At 60.3% G+C, this 21,291-nt stretch overlaps 1 protein-coding gene across 2 annotated transcripts; it reads left to right on the top strand.

Moving 5' to 3' along the window:
* Positions 1-508: 508 nt before the first annotated feature.
* On the top strand, positions 509-16,281 carry MYLK2 (myosin light chain kinase 2). Of its 2 annotated transcripts, XM_073308686.2 has the most exons (13): positions 510-1,189; positions 1,583-1,669; positions 2,684-3,062; positions 3,638-4,359; positions 5,418-5,523; positions 7,473-7,566; positions 7,883-7,992; positions 8,736-8,877; positions 9,984-10,054; positions 10,504-10,632; positions 11,343-11,495; positions 12,251-12,383; positions 13,692-16,281. In XM_073308686.2, exons 2-13 carry the CDS (start codon positions 1,618-1,620, stop codon positions 13,770-13,772), a joined length of 2,172 nt encoding a protein of 723 aa, XP_073164787.1. In that variant the 5' UTR covers positions 510-1,189; positions 1,583-1,617; the 3' UTR covers positions 13,773-16,281. The 2 variants fall into 2 exon arrangements, with proteins under 2 accessions (XP_073164788.1, XP_073164787.1); XM_073308687.2 differs by lacking the exon at positions 1,583-1,669 and having other exon boundaries at positions 509-1,189.
* Positions 16,282-21,291: the final 5,010 nt, after the last annotated feature.

Here is a 21,291-nt window from a genome sequence, read left to right as displayed (position 1 = left end):
TAAGGAGTGGAAGAAGCAGGTGTGACTTAGCCCCTTTCTTTACCCTGCACTTGCTGCCCTAGCATGCCTGGGGCCAGGGGGTGAGCAGTCAGCATGTCTCCAGTTATTAATACTGCACAATAAACCCAATAGCCCTCTAGGGCTTAGACGCAAAGACTGGACACAAACCTCTAATTAAACTGCAGATTGTCTAGCTCCACCCGCCCACCCGATGCTCCTTCTCTCCAGGTGTTGGGGGGGGGGGGGGGTTAGTCTCTGGATCTTTGTTGAAAGGGCGCTTGAGCGTTTTACAAAACGGGAAGGGGACGATGGGCAGGGGTAGGGCTGCCTCCCGCAGGGCCACACCCGCAGTGGGGTTTATTCTCTCCTAGCTCCGAGATTTTAAGGCTCGCTAGGCTGGGACATGACATGCGTTGGGTTCCCAAGTGAAGCTGGTTTCACTCCCGGTTTGCTGGGAGCGCTGGAGGGTTCTCCTGGCTCTTGCGACGGGCCTGCCCCTGACTTCAGCGTGGTGCCCCTGTACCTGGAGCGCTCCCCGGACCTGCCCTGGGCAGCCCCGCGCCTTGGCTCGGGCTGGAGCTGGGCTGTGAACGGGCTGCCGTGTAATCGGGCTGCCCTGGGCCGAGCGGGTCATGAACAAGCTGGGCCGGGACTAGTGACGGCCGCAGAGCGCACAGCGGACGGGCTCTGCGGGGCTGGAGCGTGGCTCCCGCTGGGCTCCCCGGGCGTCTCGGAAGCACCTCGCCGGCCGTGCCCGGGGCAGTTCGAGTCCAGGCGTGGGATCGAAGCCCCCCTTCCTGCGTGTGCCCGTAACACGCTCCACAGGGCGCGGGGGGACTGCACTTTAGCTGTCCACGCCCCCCGACCCCTCTAGGGAAGGATCGTTTCCTGAGCGGCCGGTGGGTGGCAGAGGCAGGGGGCGGCTCTGGCATCTGTTCTCTGTGTGTTTGAATTCCCGTCTCCCCCAAGCCGGAGAGGCCGGGGGAAGAATGGAGTGTCCTTTGAACGCGCTCCAGCAGCGACAGGTGGCCTGAAAGGCGACGCGTAACGGTCTCCCCCTGGTGTAAAGGATACTTCTCTCCCCACACTAATCCGGCTCCGTCCCGCTGAGTATAGAAGGGGCCGGCTCCGTCCCAGCGTTGGCATAGCTCGGATGCTGCTCTGACTGCCTGCTGCAACGGGGACCCAGGTAAGCGGGCCCTCCGCCCCCCAAGGGACACTGCGTTTGGGTAGCCCAGGTCCGGCTCAGCGGGGGCTAGGGGCTGCGCTCTGCTGTGCCCGCCGCTCTCCGCTCCTCTCTGGCTGGCCAGGGAGTTCGCCGTGGCAACCCAGTGCCCAGCCCCGGGGGCAAGGAAGGGCTGGCGGGCTGCAGCCGCTGCCCCGGGGCTCGCCCTGCTCTCGGCGCTAAGCAGCCCTGGCTCCCTGGCTGGCGTGCGGGACGTGCTCTCCCAGCCAGAGGCTCCGCTCCGCGGGTGTCTGGATTCCTGGCCCCGGGGCCAGGCACGGACAGTCCGCCGGGGGGGGGTGTCGCCGGGGGCGCCCCGGTGCATGTGGCCGTTGACATTCCTGCCCCTCTCTCCAGGGCATGGCGAGGGGGTGCTAGGACTCGCGCTCCTGATGGCCGCAGCAGAAGGAAGCGCCGAGCACGTGCTGCGGAGCGTGGAAGCAGGTAGCTGGCCCCGCGCGCTGGCCGGGGAGGGCGGCTGGTCCCCCCAGGACACCGGGCAACCCGAAGCCTACACCGCGGCGTTTCCTGGGCAGGGTGCTGCGGGGGGGGGGGGTCTCGCTATGCTGCCTGGTGCGGCTCTGGCTGCTGCTTCCTCCACCCGGGGCTCAGTCCTGCGTGTGGCCCCGGCTAACGCGGGAGCCTCGGCCACCAAAGGCGGCGCTGCGGGCTCCCCAGGGCGCACGGGAAACCGCCCCACCGGAGACCTCAGAGCAGCGGCTGCCCCGTACCGGGAGGTTGGATTCCCCTCTGCAGGGAGGGCGGCCATGCCCCGCGACTGGCCCTTGGGCTGTCCTGGCCCCGCCCGGTCTGCACGCTCCCGCTGGGACCCCCCCAGCCTCGCAATTGCCGAGTCCCCACCTGGTGCCAGCGCGAGAGCGGCCAGGCTGCGGCGCTTGCGAGCAAAACCCCTGGGGAGCAGAGCGTGGCCAAGGCAATGGCGTGAGCCCCCCCCGAGCCCCATGTGCGGGAGGGCTCAGCCTACGGCCCAGCAGCCTAGGGCTTCGGGGGATCCCCACTCTGCAGGCAGCCGCCTGGAGACGCTCAGCTCCCTTCCTGCAGAGCTGCTTCCTCTTGTGCTGATCTGGCCAGGAGCCTGGGGGGAGCGGCTCTGGCCTTCAGCCTCTTGGGCTCTGTCTCCCAGTGAGCCCCAGGGGCCCCGCTCTGGGTGCGTGACGGGGGGCGCCCCCCTCGCCCCGCCAAGGTGCCATCGACCCCTTGTTGCAGGACAAAGGCAGCCCGGCGCAGGGGCAGCCCTGTGGGATGCCCTCTGGAGCCAGGGGGTCGGGAGCGAGAAGGGAGAGCAGGCCTGTCTGGCCGTCTAGCATGGGGTCTGAGCTGAGGGACCTGCCTGTGTAACGAAGGGTAGCTGAGACCAAGGATCTGGGTTTGTGGGTCTCTTCCCTGGGGGTGGATCAGCCCCCTCTGGGGAGCTATTGACTTTCTTCTCTTGTACAGAAGCCTCACCAAAGCCTGCAGAGATGCCCCAGGCTTTAGAGGGCCCCTCAGGGCAGCCAGCTGCTGCCACAGCTCCTTCGGAGGGGGCGCCCGTGGGCCAGAACGCCAGGCCTCGCACCAGCGTGGGGGAGGGCATGGCCCCTGGAGGAGCAGAGAGCCACGCTGGCCAGTCTGCCCCAGCAACCTCGCAGCCAGCGGAGAGAGGAGAAAAGGCAGAGCCTGGAGAGAAGAGCGTCCCCATGGCTGGGAAGGGGACAAAGGCCAGTGGGAAGAAAGCAGTGGCCAAGGAGGGGGCAGAAATCCAGAGCCAGCCTACGGCCTCCAAGCATGAGCCCCCAGCTCCCCAGCGGAGCCTGAGCTGCCCAGTCAGCAGCCAGAGGTAATATCTCACTTCTCTCTCTAGGAATCTGATCCCCCCAGGCAGCTTGGGAGGCTGACCCTGCTGGTTTGGTGGAGTGGGAAGCCCCTAGCTTGTCTCCTAATGCCAGGGTCCCCTCCCTTCATCCTTCCTCCCTGCTCTGCACCCCAGTCCTCCACGTGTGCCTGGTTTGCAGCGTTCACACCAGGATGGGCTCCCTAGAGAACCACATGCCAAAGGGAAGTCACCTGGCAGGGCAGAGATTCCTCTCTGGGGAGGTGGAGCCTATGCTCCCGCATTGGATGCTCTTCTGAGATCCTGGCCTCCCTGGGACTGTCTCCTCTTGGGCCCCACCCTGCAACTGGAGTCAGCCCGCTCCTGGGTGCAGAACATCCCTGATGGGACCCAGTCTCTGGGATCCCCTTCCGCTCACGTACTCGACCTTCTGCAGGGCATGGGACCTTTCCGGGACGGGGGTGTTTCCTTACACGCAATGAGGTGCAGACCAGGGCGAGCAGCTCAGCTCCCTCTTTGGAGACGTTAATGGTGGGTTGGATCAGGTGTGCCAGGCCCACACTGCTACGTCTCCCTTTCAGACCAGGGGAGGAGCCCCAGGCTGTGAAGATGGGAGCCGAAGGGAAGAGCCCGCAGGGTACAGCAACTCCTGCCAAAGGAGTCAGCGCTTTGCCAGCAGAACCCAGTCTAGCGGAGGTGCTTGGCCCTGCTTTGGATGCCCCCAGAGACCAGACTTGTCCAGAGAAACCCACCCCAAGTGAGGTGTCCAGCCCAGCTAGCAGCAGTGGGGACCTGACCCCTGCAGAGCCCCCCAGCTCGGAGGGGCTATCCCACCCGGCTTCAGACGAGACCCCTGCAGAGCCCCCCAGCTCGGAGGGGCTATCCCACCCAGCTTCAGACGAGACCCCTGCAGAGCCCCCCAGCTCGGAGGGGCTACCCCACCCGGCTTCAGACGAGACCCCTGCAGAGCCCCCCAGCTCGGTAGGGCTACCCCACCCGGCTTCAGACGAGACCCCTGCAGAGCCCCCCAGCTCGGTGGGGCTACCCCACCCGGCTTCAGATGAGACCCCTGCAGAGCCCCCCAGCTCGGTGGGACTACCCCAGCTGGCTTCAGACGAGACCCCTGCAGAGCCCAGCTCAGTGGAGCAGCCTCCTCCAGCCTTGGACAGCGCCGGAAATGTGGGGAAAACAGGCCCTGTCGCTGGGGAACAGCCACCTTCACCAGAGGAGGAGGAAGTGGAGCCCCCGCCCAGCCCCTACCTAACGCCAGACTTCGGGAAAGAGGACCCTTTCCAGATACTGGGTAAGGCTGTGCTGTCTCTTAGGCATGTAGGGTGGACTCTGTCCAGCAGAACGGGGGTGCCGGTATCTCTGATTCACCGCCCACCAGTGGTGCTCCAGCTATGGGTTCGCTTCAGACAAAGCTGACCTGTCCCCGAGCCAGGATCCTGCTGCTGGGATGGGAAGCCTTGAGCCCGCTCTGCATCTGGCATGTTCTTGCAGCTCTCCTTTGACACATAGCACGAGACCCAGAGAGAGCCTCTCCCTGTGATATCTAAGAGCAGGGCAGGAGTCCCAAGAGCTCCTGGGACGTGTCACTCAGATCTTTGCACCATCGGCATTGCCCGCCTAGGACAGCGTGTCCTGGAGCTGGGCAGATTGACAGTGCAGGCGGTGCGGGCATGTTCAGAGGGAGGGCAGGCTGGGGCCTGAGCTGTGTGTGGTGGGGAATGCAGGGTTGGACCATGGGGATCGGAAGGCCAGGAGCGAAGGGCTAGCTCTCCGGAACTGAAGTGTGGATGGCACAGCATGGCAATGCCCTGGGGCTGGGCAGTGGGCCCAGGATCAGCAGAGCAGGAGGGGCAGTGCAAGGTGGAAATGTGGGGTGTGGGAATGCAGACCGTGGCTTGAGGGGAGCTTGGCGGTCAGCGCGGAATCAGGGGTCTGTGACTGCAGATGGGGCTGTGAGGATCTTTCAGGGGCTGTTAAGGAGACCGGTGGGGTCCAAAGGGGTCTAACGGGGTTATGGAACGAAACTGGAGCTGCTGATGGGCTCGGTAACCTCATGATTTATTGTCAGGCTCCTGGGTGGTCTGCGGCACCCTTTGCTATTTATAAAGAGGGGGCCACGTGCTGTGACTTAGCCGCGAAGGGACAGGAGTGGGAGGCTAGGAGGTGCTGGCTGCAGGCTGTACCAGGCTTTGCCACTAGGTGCCGGCATCGCCCCAGGCGTGGATGAAGCTCTGGTTCCACCAGCCAGGAGGGAGAGGGGGGCTGCTTCCTGAGGATCTCCCCAGCCCCATAGGCTCAGCTGAGAAAGATGGAAGCAGCTGGGTGGTCCCATGTATCTTGTCTCCGCAGACGATATTCCTCCGCCGCCCGCTCCCTTCGCCCATCGCATTGTCTCCCTGAAATCCGGCACCGTGAACAGCATGTTCAACATCAACACCAAGGAGATGCTGGGCGGGTAAGAGCCAGCTGCCCAGGGAGCTGCTGTGGGGCTGGGAGACTGGCCCGGGGTGCACAGCCGGGCCCCAGCTGTGTTTTCTGTTTTGTGGGAAACTCCATGATTTTGAAAATTTTGTTCCATTTAGAAATAGGGAGGGGAAGCTCCCAACCGTCGACATTTCCTGCAAAATGAAGTTTCCCAAACTCTCCCTTGGACCCATTGAAATAGTTCGTTCTGATGTCATTTTTTGAACCTTAAAAAATGCTTGTAAAACAATGGGGTTGGGTTTTTTTCATTTCAAAAAGCCATTTAGAGACCAAATCAAACCGCTGTGCTCAGAAAACAGCGCTCTGGGACATTTAGATGCTTTCAAAATGTTTCCTTTGTCTTTTTTGAAAATAACCCAACTTTATCCCCATTGCCGTGTCTTTCCAAACCTTCAGACCTTGCCTGGTGATTTCAGTGAAACTTTTCCACCAGCGCTGCTCCTGGTGGTGGCCCTGGCTTGCCACCACTCCCCCTCTCCCTCTCTGCCCACTTTGAGCCCACCCCCCGGGAAAGGTGACATGCACAGGGCAAATGCATGTTACTCAGGGTGAAGGTCTGGGCCAAACACAAGGGGGATAAAGTCAGGGAAGCTCAGCAGCGAGTGCCAAGCATGTTATGTGTGTGGTACCCCCGGGGGCCCGCTAGTGGTGCAGGAGAACCAGGTGGCACTACTCCATTCGGCATGGGCTGGTGCAGTCACTCCCAGCCGGGCAGCATCTCTGCACCCTCCAGGCCTGGTCCCAGTGCGGAGATGATCCTGCCCTGTTCGGCAGCAGCATTGCTGGCTCCATTCAGGAGGGAGACTTGTGCTCAGGCTGCCGGGTAGCCCAGCTAGCAGAAGGTGCTGATGGGGCAGATGTTCTTCATTTGGTACTTGGCATCTCATAGGGACAAGGTGCCCCTCGCTTGGCAGACTGGAGAGACCAGGTGTTCAGCTGAAGTTTCGTCCCAGCTCAGTATAGTGGGTAACCCCTCTAGTGCCTGTCCAGGACCTTGTATGCCCCTTTCATCCCGACCACAGAGGGAGAACCAGAGGTCACCAAATTTATTTGTTTTAAACCTGGTGCCTATTAATTAAAGGAAGTATGTCTTCACACAACACACCATCAACCTATGGAACTCCTTGCCAGAGGATATTGTGAAGGCCAAGACCATAACAGGGTTCAAAAAAGAACTAGATAAGTTCATGGAGGATAGGCCCATCAATGGGTATTAGCCAGGATGGACAGGGATGGTGTTCCTAGCCTCCGTTTGCCGGAAGCAGGGAATGAGCGACAGGGGATGAATCACCTGATGATTCCCTGTTCTGTTCATTCCCTCTGGGACACCTGGCACTGGCCTCTGTCGGAAGACAGGATACTGGGCTAGATGGACCTTTGGCCTGACTCAGTAGGGCCGTTCTTATGTGCCTATTAGCCCACTGTCTAGTGCCCTGCCCTGTTGTGTGGGAGAGCTGGACTGGATCTGTAGAGTCCTGCCCGGTGTTAGCAAGGGCTGGGCATGCCGTGGAGTCCTCCTCCCTGGAACGGAAGTGCTGCTTCTTGGTCATCAGTGCCCTCTTGGAGGAAGGAAATCCATGGAACAGCTCTGAGGGGAGCCTTGCCCCGGGCTTCTGGGGCTAAAACCAAGCTTTTCAGCTTAGGAATGCACCTTCTCCAGGCTTGGAAACCCCAAGAATCCAGTGACCCCCCTGGGACTGAGCTTTAGTTCATGTGACTGGTCAGTTACCCTGAGAACTGGTAACTCATCCCCCTGCCCACTCCTTTCTATGGGGATGCCAGCAAATGGGCATTGTAACCACTTATGTCCCCGCTGAGTTTGGCCCCTTTGCAGCTAGCCTCTGAGCTTGCCCTCTTGCCAGATCATGCCCTTGGGTGGGGGGGATTGCAGCCTCTACTGTCTGCTTTTCTTTGCCCTAGGGGGAAGTTTGGTGAAGTTCGCACATGCACCGAGAGAGGGACAGGGCTCAAACTCGCGGCCAAAATCATTAGGAAACAGGGCTCGAAGGACAAGGTGTGTCCTGAGTGTTCTCCTGAGTCTGCCTGTGCATGTGTCTCTGTGTGGCTGTCTGTGTAGCCATGCATTAGCCCGGACAGAGACAGGCGTCCATCTCTGCACTGGGGCTGCGTCACTGGGTGTGTACGTCCGTCAGTCTGCATGCATGTGACGAGGTACGCCTGCGGCTGTGTGTGTTGGCCAACCACCGGAGGGCGGTGCCACCTGGCCTGTGCTTGAGCCGGTGGCTTGGCGTGTTGACGCTGCGGCGGTGGCTGCCGTCTCCCCTGGCCCTGCCTGCGCTCCGTGCGTTGACCCAGTGCGTGTCCCACAGGAGATGGCCTTGGTTGAAATCGAGGTGATGAACCAACTGAACCACAGGAACCTGATCCAGCTCTACGACGCCTTCGAGACGCCCCGGGAAATCGTCCTCTTCATGGAGTTGTGAGTAGCACCCATTGGCGTGGCCGGTGCGGGGCTGCGGCTGGCCGGCCTCCTGGGCGGCTTGACACAGGAGCTTCCGGACGGTGCCGCGCTTGTTCGCCGAGGGTGGGGAACCTCCTTCCTCCTGGGCAGACTTGCTCAGCTGCCGTCCCCTGGTGCAAGTCACAGTGCAGTGACAGGTTCCAGCAAGGGCTCCTGCATCCCCTGTGCTCTGGCTAGGAGATTCGCTGCCCAGGTAGTGCTCATCTCTGCTTGCATCCCAGTTCCTGGTACCCCGCCTGGAAGAAATAATCTGTAGCCCATACCCCTGAAATCAAGGCAATCTCGCTAACCCCCCAGTTGCTCTGCCAGGATCTTGGCTAGCATAGTCTCTCCACTAACCTGTCTAGAACCAGGATGGGGAGCTGACTATTCCCTGTCTGGGGTCTCCCTGCAGAATTCCCCTTCTCTTGCCCACCTGTACCCAGAACGAGTGGCCTCCTGAGCTACCCAGTTCCTCTGCCACGCAACCTTGGCCAGGGGTCTCCTCAGTAACCCACCCTCTGCCCCCATGCTTCAGGAGAGGGGAACCCTCTGTAACCAGCACCCCGCTCTGCCTGTGCCCAGGCCAGGGGGAGATCCTAGAGTCACGTAGGGGAGCGTTCCTATGCAGGGCAGAGCGGCTCGGCTGTAACTTGCCCGGGCCGCGGTGGCTAGGGTCTGCTTGGCGCAGTCCGGTGACACTGTGGCTGGTCTGTGTGCAGCGTGGAGGGCGGGGAGCTCTTTGAGCGCATCATCGACGAGGATTACCACCTGACAGAAGTGGACTGCATGGTGTTCGTGAGGCAGATCTGCGACGGGATCACCTTCATGCATCAGATGCACGTCCTGCACTTGGACCTCAAGGTGCCACGAGCGGAGGGAGAGAGGGGGTACAGCAAGGCTGCAGCTCCTGGGCTGGGGGGCTAGAGGGGAAACCTTCGCAGGGTTCTGAAGCTGGGCTGAAGGGCTGCTCTCGGTGAGAAGAGAGCCCCTGGCTGTGGGGCCTGGGTGCGAGGAGGGCACATGCTGCCTGGGGGGAACTCAGTACGTGAGAGCGTGACAAGCCCGGCCTGGATCATCTCTGGGGAGAGGACGAAGCCTCCAGAAGCAGAAACTTCCAACTCCTGAGCATCAGGAGTCCCGCTGTTAAGTGGCGGGGGCAACACTGGGCCTCCGAGGGAGATTCCTTGGCTTGCCCACGATACCGTCACCCTGGGCTCCGGCCCGCGGGCTGGTGAGGCTGGAGTCTTGGCTTTGCAGACCAGCCTGGGCCAGGTCATTGTGGGTTGTATGCAGGTAGAGCCTTGGGCTCCGTTCAGACCCGGGGTCTGTCCAGATCCCAAGCAATTCAAAGGGCAGATCTCAGCGTGGCTCTAGGGGGCCTGGCGGGTCTGTGTGCACGTCGCTGCGGCTGATCTGGGTGGGTCTAGGAGAAGGGTTAGCAAGGGTGACCGTGCAGCGTCTGTCTCTCGTTCAGTGCCTACAAACCACAATCTGTGCGTCCGCCGACATACTCTGATGTCAGGGGGCTGCCCAAGGAACACGCTGGGAGAGGAGATTCTCTCTGACTTGCTCCCGCACAGCATGGCCCGGGAGACACTGGCAGTCAGAACTAGTGACGCGATGGCCTTGGTGGGACTCAGTGCTTGGGAAGGGCGGGGATTTTAACTCCTCTGGGGCTCTAAGCCACTCCAGTGCCTAGTAGGAGCTCGGGGGCAAGGATGTTAAAGGTGCAATGGCCTCCACTGAGATGCAAGGACTGGCGCTGTACATGGTCTGGGAACCCAGCAGACTACATCCCTGATGCTTCTAAGGGACAGAGGGAGAAAACTCTCCTAGCCTCCAGCCGGCCTTTCTCCGTCAAGTGTCTCAAACTCCTCTGCGAGTGGCCCGTAACCGTACCCTGGGCTGGGGTAGGCAGGCACGTAGCCACGAGCTGGGTTCTAACTTCAGGAACTTCATCCCTGCAGCCTGAGAACATCCTGTGTGTCACCTCCACGGGGCACATGGTGAAGATCATCGACTTTGGGCTGGCACGAAGGTAACTCCCCTCCCTCCGGGACTGGGCTCGCTCCTTCGCTCCTGCTTTTCTCCCTGCCCGACATCCTCTGTTCTCCCTTCCCATGTCCCCTGGAGCTGGGCAAAGGCCACGCTCAGGGACCAGCTGCACTGGCCTTACGCCTGACCCTGCTGTGGGCCTTAGGGAAGGTCAGGAAGGAATCCCAGTGGGGTGGGGTGGAATCTGCAGTCTGGGCTTGGCAGCAGCTCTGCCGAGTCAGCCATGCCCCACAGGGGATAGTGGTTTGGGGCCGTTATAATAACCGGCTTGGTTCTGCCTCAGGCTGGGGCCAGGCCAGGATGTTTCTTCCCTGGGCTGGAGCAGCATAGAGCCAGGGTGATGTGTGGGCGGAGGTGGTGAATGTGAACGGGGGTGCTGGCACCGGGACCAGTGCCAGGAGCTCTCGCTGACCTGGCTCTTCCTGCCCATAGATACAACCCCCGGGAGAAGCTGAAAGTGAACTTTGGGACCCCCGAGTTCCTGTCCCCGGAGGTGGTGAACTACGACCAAGTCTCCTATTCGACAGACATGTGGAGTCTGGGTGTGATCACCTACATGTTGTACGTGTGGTGGGCACAGGTTGGGTGGCACTAGGGCTGGGGTAGGGTGAGAACCATTCTGGGCTTTAACTGTAGACGTGGACCAGGCTGGCAGCAGAGCTGTGTGGGAGAGGAGTATGAGGCAGCTGTCGAGCCAAGGGCTGGCAAGAGAACTCCTGGGTTCCATTCCCAGCTCTGCCACTGAGTCGGTAGGTGACCTCGGGCCAGTCTCTGAACCTCTGTGCCTCAGTTTCCCCATCTGTAAAATAAGGCAGGCCCTACCTCCTCGGGTGCCTGAGGCATTGTGTATAGAGGGCACCAGCTTTCAGGGCTGACCGTGCCCTTTGGCACCTCTCCCCAGCACTGACTGCCCTTTCTCAAAGGGAGTGGAAAGCCGTCCAGCGGCTGCTCGGAGCTGGGTGGCTGGAACATCTGGGAGGGGCGGGCTGTGCGCGTGGACAGGAAATGGCTCACCTCTCCCAGCTGAGACAGGATGGGAACGCAGCAAGATGCCAGCTGGGAACACACTGGTTCCTTTCTAAGAGCGCTGACCGCTGGCTTCCCTGCCTCTCTCCTCATGATCCCAGGCAGAGGGAGGGAGCGAGCGAGTGGTTTTGTGCAGAAGGAATTGGGACCCCGCTGAGGAAACAGGGCCTGTGTCTTGTCCCTTCCTGAGGCACTCCGAGCACAGCTTGAGACTTGTGATGGCTCCCTCCCTCCTCTCTTCCCAGGCTAAGTGGCCTCTCCCCTTTCCTGGGAGACGATGACGCGGAAACCCTGAACAATGTCCTGGCAGCCACGTGGTACTTTGACGAGGAAGCCTTTGAGGGCATCTCGGACGAAGCCAAGGACTTTGTCTCGAATCTGATTATCAAGCAGAAGAGGTTTGAGTCGAGTCGAGGGCGGCCCAGAGCAATTGGGTCCGGCCAGCTCAGCTGGCATCAGGCACACAGGCCTGGCAGTCCATCACCTCCCACCTGGGGGCAAGCGCCCCCACTCCTTGCCAGTGGGAGCACTCCCGGGACCTGGCCTGGGGCAAGGCTGGATGCTGCTGTCTGAGCCTTGCCAAGCTCGCTGTGGGTGCAGAGACAGGCAGCCCCAAGAGGACGACATGGATCCCTGCCCCCATGTTGATTGACGACCTGGCCAGCCTCCTCTTGCCCGTTCCCCTGGCTGCACCCCGTGGTCACAGCAGGGGCCAGGCAGCATTGACTGCTCAGCCGGATCCTGGCCCTGGGGAAGGCTTCTCATAAGCAAGGCTCTTGGAAAGAGGGAGGGGACTGGAGGCCTTTCCAAGCAGGGAAGGGAGGAGAGACCAGGCTCTGGTGCCTGGTCCTTGCCTCCACGGGGGATCTCTGGGTCAGAGGAGACTGACCCTGCCCCAAGGAGGCAGCCAAGGGTGCTAGGCTCACATGGCCAGCAGCAGCCTCAGGGCCTGTGCAGGAATATGACTGCACCCTCGTTCCCCCCAGTGTGTTCTTGGGGTTAATTAACACAGGCCCGGGCCCAGCTACAAAGGGCAGCTGGCAGCACCCATGGGTCTCGGGTGGGGGGTGGAAAGCAGGAGCAATGCGGGGCTCCTCGGGGCGATTGAACCCCACTAGGAGCCAGGCGTCACCTGCAGTCCTCTCCCCCGCAGCGGCCGGATGAGTGCGGCCAGGTGCCTCCAGCACCCCTGGCTGAACGACCTGGCTGAGAAGGCCAAGCGCTGCAACCGGCGCCTGAAATCCCAGGTCCTGCTCCGGAAGTACGTCATGCGGCGGCGCTGGAAGGTATGAAGGAGGCTCCCCCTTGATCGCTGTGTGCAGTGGGGACAGTCCGTGCTGGGGGTGAGCTCCCTGTGCTGGGAGCAGGGGGTCGCCGAGCAGGGCCAGCCCATGGGGCGGGCTGGGGCGCTGGCTCCCTGAAGGGAATGGGGGACAGGAGCACCCAGAGAGAGCACTCTGCCCCCACTTGAGTGCACAGAAGAGGAAGCAGAAAGCCATGGGGGAGAGGAGGATGGGGCAGGGTGGTTTCTCTGTGCCCTACCTCTGTCAACAGTATGGGGCAGCGAGGAGGGAGAGCTTGAGGGCGTCTGTGTGCCCTACAGCCTGGGGGAGCCACTGCCCCGACTCTCACCACCCCCGATCCCTGATTTCATGGATTTGTCCCTCAGGGTGACCCCCCCCCCGTCCCTGACGTTAAAGGGATGCTGGGGACCATTTTAAACCTGACGTTGACGTGTGTGGTAATTGTGTGGTGTACTCGAAATGGTCTCTGCAGCGAGGAATCATGCTGTGCTAAGGGATGTGGAGTTTTTCTGAAATGTCTCTTATTCCTCATGTGGTTCTTCCCTTACTTCCGTCCCCCAGGCCCTGTGTAAGGGGCACCCTGTGCGTGCACCCCACATCAGGGACTGCTCCTTACGTACGGGTTCCTCTAGGATCTCTGTCCCTGATTCCTTGCCTGCCCCAGGGCTTGGCCACAGGAGGAATCGATGTCAGGATAGAGAGACTCCAATGGGGGGAGCCACTCCCTTTGCCTGCAGTCGCACCCCTAGCCTGGATCTGTGCTGTTGGTTCCCTCTCGGTGGGGGCTGGGCTTCGCTGCCAGCAGCCCCCACCAGTCTCCTCTCTCCAGGGTGCTCTGCACTTTGCTTCTGTCTCTGATTCAATCCTGGCTGAGCGGGTGCCGGGAAGCCATGCAGGGACACAGGGATGTCTGTGGGTGTCCAGCTTATTTGGGCTAAGAAATTTCTGAAAACCTTCCAGGCTTCTGAGCATGGGTGGCAGGCAGCTGGAAGAGTCACTGCTCAAAGACTGGCAGATGGTCAAGAGAAGCATCTCTGTGGCCTGGTGGAAAGAGATCAATGGATCCCCAGTGGCTCATAAAGGGATCCCCAGTGATCCTCTGGCTTTGAGACCCATTGCCGTCTACCACTTCCTAGCACGCCTGCGGTGTCCTGTGCTGGGAGAGTTAGGGACTGGAGTATCTGAAGTCCCCACCGCCAGGGGTCCTACACCATCCCCAAAAGAGGTCTCTTTAACGAGCGCTGTCCAGCCTCCAAATGGGGAATAACTTCTTTCTTGTTTCCCTAACAGAAAAACTTCATTGGTGTGTGTGCTGCCAACCGATTCAAGAAGATCAGCAGCTCGGGATCCCTGACGGCGCTGGGTGTCTGAGTGTGGGGCTGAGCTGGGTGGGATTTGAGCAACGCGTGAGTCAAGGCCAAAGGGCAATCCCCTGAAACCTGAGCTGTGCTCTGAAGGCCTGCTCCCCGGGGCCTGCACAGGAAAGTGGCATGTAGTCCCTGCTTCTGGAGGCAGGAGGATCTCCACTTGGGCTCAGAATCAATCTGCTTCCCAAACACAAGGAGTTCACTGCTGGGGCAATGAATTGAGATATCCCAGTCCTGTACAGATGTGTAATTCCTGCTCCCACTGCGGTGAGATTACTGCTGGATCCCATCCTGCTGAGAGTCCTGCTCTAGATTCTGTCCCTGCCATGAGATTCCTTCTCAAGATTCTATCCCGCACTGTCACTGCTCCAGGGTCCAGACCACTGGGATAATGCTGCTCTGGATCCTGAACTGCTGTGAGCTGACTCCTCTCGGTCCTGTGCCTGGTGTGAGGCTCCTGCCCTGGATCCCATGCTGCTGCAAAGCTGCCTTTGTGGATCTCCTTCTGGTTCAATACCACAACCCTGGAATTCTCATTCTCTGTGACGAGGTGCCTGGATCCTGTACCACTAGGACATACTACAGCTTTGATCCCCTTTGAGATTACTGGTCTGGAGCTCACACAAACGTGGTGTTGCCATCTTAGCACCCTGTATCCCTGCTACAGATTCTGTACAGCTGTGACAGCTACCACTCTGCATCCCATAGGCTCCTGCTCCTAACCAACTGTGCAGTTACCAGCCCAGGTCTCTTCTGTATCCCCTAGTGCGCCTGGATTGTTACTCTGAGTCCCATCCTCCCTGTGCTGCTATCGGCCTGGATCCTTTGCTGTCGTGAGACGACTGCGCTGAACTCGCCGAGCTGTGGAATTGCCAGCTGGACTCCCAGTGCACGGTGTGACCAGAGGTGCGGAGAGCACCTTGCAAACCCTAGACTGCAGCATCCTTAGACTCCACATTGCAATTCCCTGCGTTCTGCTGTTTGTGTTCAACTTCCGTTCTGCGACTTGCAATGGGACACACAGACCAGCCTAATGAGTGGGGCAGGGTCCGTGCACCACACACCAGTCTCTACCTGAGAACCAAGATTCCTGCTCTCTGCCTCTGAGTGCAATAGGAGACACACCATGGCTATGTCACAGGACTGCTGGTCACAGCCTCTGTGCACTGCTGTCTGGATCTGTGCTCCCAGCTCCTGAGTGCAGGAGGAGTAACGTAACTGCGTGCTACTGTCAGGATTTGCACTCAAGCCCTCGGAGTGCAGAGTGTACTCCCCGGCCTGCAGGTAGGATGCCTACTGCCAGCCTCTGGATCTGCTCACCGCTGGACTAGCATGCGAGGCTGCCACTTGAGCAGAAACCCTCCTCTGCCCATGATCAGGGTCCTGGAAGCCGGCGTGCAGGGCTGAGTTCCTGTCAGTGCCGGGAGGCTCCACGCACAGGAAAGGAGGAAGTGCAGAGCACAGATTTCAGGCGCGTTCCCCAGATGGAGGCCAGGGAAGAAAGAAGGCGGCTTTGTGCTAGTTCCTAACCTCCCTGCCCTTCTGCGCTGCTAGCGGGGGGGAGAACACAACCTTCCCTTCACACGTCCCCCAGAAGATAAAGGCAAGAGAGCATCCTAATGCAGACCAGCTGGGCTCGCCGCTCCCCCTCGCACATATGAAAGGACTGCTTCAGCACTGACCACCAACACACAGGAACTACCCTTTGCTCGCTGGGCCCAGGGACCCCCCGATGGGAGGAGAGTGTGGGAGCTCCCTCAGGTTCTGGACTTTCCTTCCTGTTCCATCCTGAGCCTGAACCATTGTGCTCAACAGCTGGCAGGGCTTGGTCCGAGGGAAACCCCCTGCAGACCCGCCATCAAGGTCTGGGCTGCCCAGGGGATCTAGGCCCCTCTAGGGTGGGGTGTAATGATGGGAGTTGCCTCCCCTGGTGATGCGGGAGCTCCTGTGTGGCTCAGTGTACTGATGTAGTAGCTAGGGGTAGGGATGGGAGGATCCTCCATGGAGTCTGTGCCTCTCTTGGGAGGGGTTTGCAGAACAAGTCTGAGGCCACGCCCCTTTCTGTCCAGGTGAACCCCGGGCTTGGTGTCGTCCACGGGCGATTCATTATGAAAAAGCAGGGTGCTAGCTAACGGGCAGCCTGTATCTGTTAGGCACAGAAATAGCCAGACAGCACTTGACCTAGCCCAAAAGTGCCTCACGCAGAACATGGGCACTGAGCCACACCCTCAGCTGGGGTACACTGGTGGGACTCCATTGACCTCAGAGGATCTGCACCAGTGTACCCCAGCTGAGGTCTGTATCTCTTCGCTAAAACCCTTCTCCCTCTGCCCCATTTTCACCCTGGGTCCACTGGATTTCCTCTGCCCAGCAGAGCACAAACCCAGATGTTGGACTCCAGCCCCTGTGTGTGTACCCTCCCTAGCAGCAGCCCCCAGTAGTGCAGAAAGATGTACGTTCTCTTGAGAGGCGCCGGAGCTCTCGGCTTAATGTAAATAAATGTACAGGCCCGATTCCAAGCACTTGCAGTGGATTCTGTTGTACGAGGTGGGAGGGGCTGGCTCTGAGCCCCAGGCTGCCTCATGCTAAGGTCTTCATGTCCCCGCCAGGAGCAGGCCCTGAGATCAGCGAGTGGGTTAAATCTTCTCACCTCCCTCAGCATTTCCTCCCTGCCCATGTGAAACGAGCAAATGATGCTGGGCCTTTACGGAACCCTTCTGCATTAGTTGTGCCTCCCCCAACTTCTCTGGGGTGACCTGACCTATCTCCCCCGCTTTCCACTCACTGCCTTAGACTGAACCCGGCTTCCTGGCTACCAGCCAGCTACGGTACCAGCCTGGGGCCTGGACCTTTGGGTTTCCCTTCCCTGCAGATGCTAGGAGAGCTGAGGATTGAACCCCGGCTCTCTGTAGATGCTCAGGATTCAGTGTCTCAGGTCCCTGGCTCCTGTCCACAGGGTGCCCTGGGCCTTTGTGCTGGGTGAGCAAGAAGCTAGGTGTTGAAGTGACTCTTGCATTTATTCTTAGGCCCTAGCCCTTAGAGCAGGATCTTCCTTCCACTGCAGCTTTGTGTCCCCCTTCTCAGGGCCCCAGCTCCCCCCCATCATTCCCTGCCCTGCTCCCTCAGGCTTCTGGCTGTCATCTCCCCTCTCCAGACACTCAGGGCACGAGGGGCCGGCGCTCAACCTCTCCGGTGCTGAGTGCGGGATAAGAATTTATATCCAATAGAACTGGGTCCCCAAGCTGCTAGGAGTGGGGTGGGGTACTCTGTATGCTGGGATGGGGGACTACGCGGGCACTGAATCTGCTCTCTGCTTAGTTGGAGAGTGGGGGCTTGGGAGAAACAGCAAGGGCCAGGCTCGTTACCATCTGCCCGTAGGGGGCCTGCGTCAAATGAGCTTGGGTCCAACTCCAGCTACCCGTGGGGTGGTGTCCACAGCCCAAACCCCACCACCTCCCCGGCATCCCCAGCTGCGAGGACAGGGCTCCCTGCAGGTTGGAGCAGAGGCTAGAGGCAGGGCAAGGTGGGGATGTTCCAGCACCACTGTCCGTGCTGTAGCTATTCTGTGGTGGAGCAGAGGGCTGAGGGTCCAGGCCTGCCACCCTCACCTATGCTTGCGGCCGTTATATTTACACACCAATAACCTAGCCGTCCATGGGGCTTCCTCCCCAAGCGTCCCTTGTCCCCATATGCCACGGTGAGGCTGTGAAGGGCAGGGAGCCCGCCAGGGGCTGAGTAGTGGGCTGTCCCTTTCCAGCCAGGGGCTGAGCCGGTAACGTGCCAAGGCCGGCTGGCCAGGACTGGGGCTGCAGGCTGGCCTCACGGTTCGGGGGAATATGCCCCCTGAGGCGCTGTCTGACGGGGACGTTGGATGCTGCAGTTTGAACGGGGCTGAGACAAAAGGAGATGGTGCAGTTGGGGGCTGGGGCTCAGGGGTGGTGGTGGGGGGTGTTACAGTGCTGGGGGGGAGGGGGCTGGGCCGCTGAGCCTCCGTTACAGTACTCTGCTGAAAGCTGCCCGGGATGAGGTGTTTCCCTTGAACATGGCGGTTGGGTCAGGGGCCCCTGCCTGCCCTGGGCTCTGCCCCCACCCTGGCTGGCTCTTTGCTCTCTGATCTCACCCGCTTCCCCCGCTCGCTGGCAGTCTCTCTTTCTCAGAGATGGGAGCAAGGCCCCTCTCTGTGAGAGACAAAAATGCGCCTCTCCCCTTGCCACCACGGCACCGGAAGCTGGCCGCTCGGGGCTTGGCAGCGCCACGTTCCCTGTCACTTTCACCACATCTCTCCCTCTGGCTAATGGAGCGGGAAAGGGGGAGAGGCTGTTTCCCACAGCTGGAATCAGACCGAGGAAGGAGAGTGAGTCAGGCCGGAGGCTTGGCCTTTCCAAGCATCACCTCCCTGGCAGCGCTCCCCTGCGAGACCAGATGCGGGTCTCCCTCCCTTTCCCCCTCATGCTCTGCACTGCCCTGCTGCGTGAGAGGTGCCTGGGTTGTAGGCGGAGACGAGGGGCCGTGCGGCACCGGGTCAGGCACTGCTGCCCTTTTAGCCAGTATGGACTGGGTTCCAGCCTCCACCGCTGGGAGCTTCCCTGCAGCAGTGCCCAGCTGTGCCTCCAACATGAGCTTTTCCCTGTGGGGGGGCTGGGTCCAGTTCTTCTCTCTCTCTCTCGCAGGGGAGTCTCTGTGTTCTCTTTAGCCAGGGTTTGTCTCAAACCTTCACCCCGGCCCTGCTGGAGGGCTGGCTGCACCAGGTGGCCAAACCTCCGGCTGCCCTAACTCAGGGCGTGAGGCCAGTGCTGGCCAGGCAGCGTGGGTGGGCCAGAGCTCTGCCCCTTGTGGGGGCCCCAGCTGTATTTCCACACCCTTCTTCCCAGGCCCCGGGTGCCTGGTAAAAGGGAGGGCAGCGTTTGAGGCCCCTGCGTGGGCGGTTTGAACAGAGCTGGGGCGAGCAGTGGTGGTAAGTACCAGTGGCACTGAAGTGGTTAAAGCTGCCTGTGAACTAAATTCCATCTCCCCTCCGGCCTAGGGAGTTTCCTCCCAGACCATTTCCTGCTGACAGCCTTTGACCAGTTCCTGTTGTGACCACCCTGCGGTCCTGGCAAACTTAACGGCCCCATCTGCTTTGAGTTACACTCGGGGCTGGTGACGTCTCTTTCCTGTCTGGTCCCTGGCAGCTGAGCTCTGCTTGGGATTCTATCAGCCACCTTGGGGCCGGGCTGGAGGGACGGGGGGAGGGTGATAAAGCTCCTACCCTGGCAGACAGAGACCTGGATAGATGGACAAATAGACATTAAACACCAGAGAGCAGGGAACATGCAGACAGATGGCTGGATGGACAGACCAGCAGCCTGCCCTGTGTCCTTTGTCTTCCAGCATGGCATGGGGCTGCTTTCGTTAGCCTTTCCATCCTGAGCCTCCCCTGGGACCTTCCCAGCCCAGTAAGTGGCTTTGGGTTATTGATTCCCATCTCTCAGATGCGGAGTAACCCCAATTGCCAACCCTGCTCGGCTCCAGCCTAAAAATGGCCTGGCCCTGAGCCAGGGCCTGCCCAGGCAGAGAGGCAAAGCCACTGTCCCCCAAGAGCTGAGCCAGCGCGCTCCTTTGCAGTGACGCGGTCTCTGGGCCCAGAGAAGAGGGGAAGAGCGGGGAGCACGTACTGGAGGTGAGCCCCCGTGGTGCCTGGAACTGGGTGGTGGGGTGGGTGTCTGCTTCTCCCGTGTATAAAGCACATGTGCAGTGACGTCTTGTTCCCGAAGCCATGGGGGGGGGGGTTGAGGGGCTGCTGCTGTGCAGTGCAGTCCCCCCCACAGGGGCCAAAACATTACTGGCCCCTTAAGAAAGCAACCTGGACTCTGGCTTCTGAGCTGTCTGCTGGTAGCGTTCATCCTACTTGCCAGGAGCCCCTGGCCCTGGGACCATCCCAGCCCAAGGAGATGTGACAGCAGAGGGGGAATTTCATGCTGTCACCACTTTGGGCTCCTAGCTGAGCTCCCGCAGCCCCCCACCCTGACCAGCTCCTGGGGCTCGGCACGTCTGACTCCCCGTGACGGGCGCACCTGCAGCGTAGCCCAAGGGCTCGGATCACTGGGGTGCTGCCGTGGTTCCAGCACTCCCTATCTTCTGCCGGCCTGGGGCAGGGGTTGGTTTTCACGCAGCAAGCCCAAGGCTAGGCCAGAAAGGCCAAGAGATGGGGGTGGAGGGTCAGGTGACGCTCTGGGGAGCAGCTTGCTGCAGCAGCGTGGGCCTTGGCACTGAAGCAAGAGCCAGTGAGCAGGCTCCAAAATGAGCGTCTGCTCCCCCCAGCTGCAGCTGGCCCAGCGCGCTCCAAGCCCGTTGATGCTGTGGTACGCGGTTTCTTGGATGCTTCTCCCACCCCTGGGACAAGGTGGTGGCGGTGGCTGTTTGGACTTTGCCCCGCTGAAAGATGCCGGCAACTCAAGCCTTCTCTAGCCAGAGAACGGCCCCTGCCTGCATGGTGCCGGGGCAAGAAGGCACCGCTCCCACCTTGGAGACTCTCACCAGCCAATTTGTGGCAGGGACCCCTAGATACAAGATTAACAGTCTCTTCTCTTTTCCCCCCGGACCCACAAAATCTACAGCTCACCAAAACTGTCAGCTGGGAAAGACGTTGAGCGATGGGGGCCTGACGCTGGATTTGACCCAGCAACCTTGGACGAAAGGTTCCCTAGCGCATCACCACTGCCCTGAGCCAACCTGGCCCTGCTCCTTCGATGTGGTTCCACAGAGTTCGAATGCACTCTGAACAGCCTGAGGCATGAGCTGCAGAACTGGCTGTTGAGGGCCCCCTACGGTCTCACCGGGCGGCCAAATCTGCCCCGCCAGCAGCAGGGCCAAAAGAGCCAAGCAAATGTGCTGGCCCCTTCTCGCCCATCGGGGCTTGTCTACATGGGCAGCTAGTGCGAGATAAGCTAGGGGGTGAACTTCAAGCACAAGGACCATTCTGGAAGAGCCCCACTTGGGCACTGAGGGCTTGTCTAAACTTGGAGCTGTTCCTGGTTATCTCCCTATGAGGACACGCTTATTCCGGACCAAGAGAGCGTGATTCCTGATTAGCTGAACTCACTTTGGCCATGTGTGGACACTCAGGAATAGTTATTGCACACTACATTCACAGCCCACCTTAATCCACATTGACTTGCAAGTGTAGACAAGGCTGAAGAGTGCCTTTGTGCAGTTTAGCTGAATCCAGCTGGGAAGTGGATTGAGCTAAAAGCCCCTCCTAGCTCCCCCACTGGGCATTCTTATTTTGCACTCTCTTTGCACTTCAGCTATTTCCCTGTGTAGCTGAGCCGGCTGCCTGCTCCCCACACTGAACCCATCAGAGGGTGAGGTTAGCCCTGACCCCATCACTACAGCTCCCAGCTGAAATTCAGTCCTGCCTCCCTACTTTGTTTCATGCTGTGGTACTTTCCAAACCCTTGAAGGAGGCCAGTCCATGCTCCCTGGAATCCAGCTACATCAGAGTCTAATTATCTTAAACTATCTTAGCTGGGGGAGGGCTGAAA

The sequence above is a fragment of the Lepidochelys kempii genome, chromosome 13 (genome assembly GCF_965140285.1).
Source record: "Lepidochelys kempii isolate rLepKem1 chromosome 13, rLepKem1.hap1, whole genome shotgun sequence".
In the NCBI taxonomy this organism is placed as follows: domain Eukaryota; kingdom Metazoa; phylum Chordata; order Testudines; family Cheloniidae; genus Lepidochelys; species Lepidochelys kempii.
The sequence above is the reverse complement of the archived record's forward strand: the minus strand, read 5'-3'. Positions and strand labels throughout refer to the sequence as shown.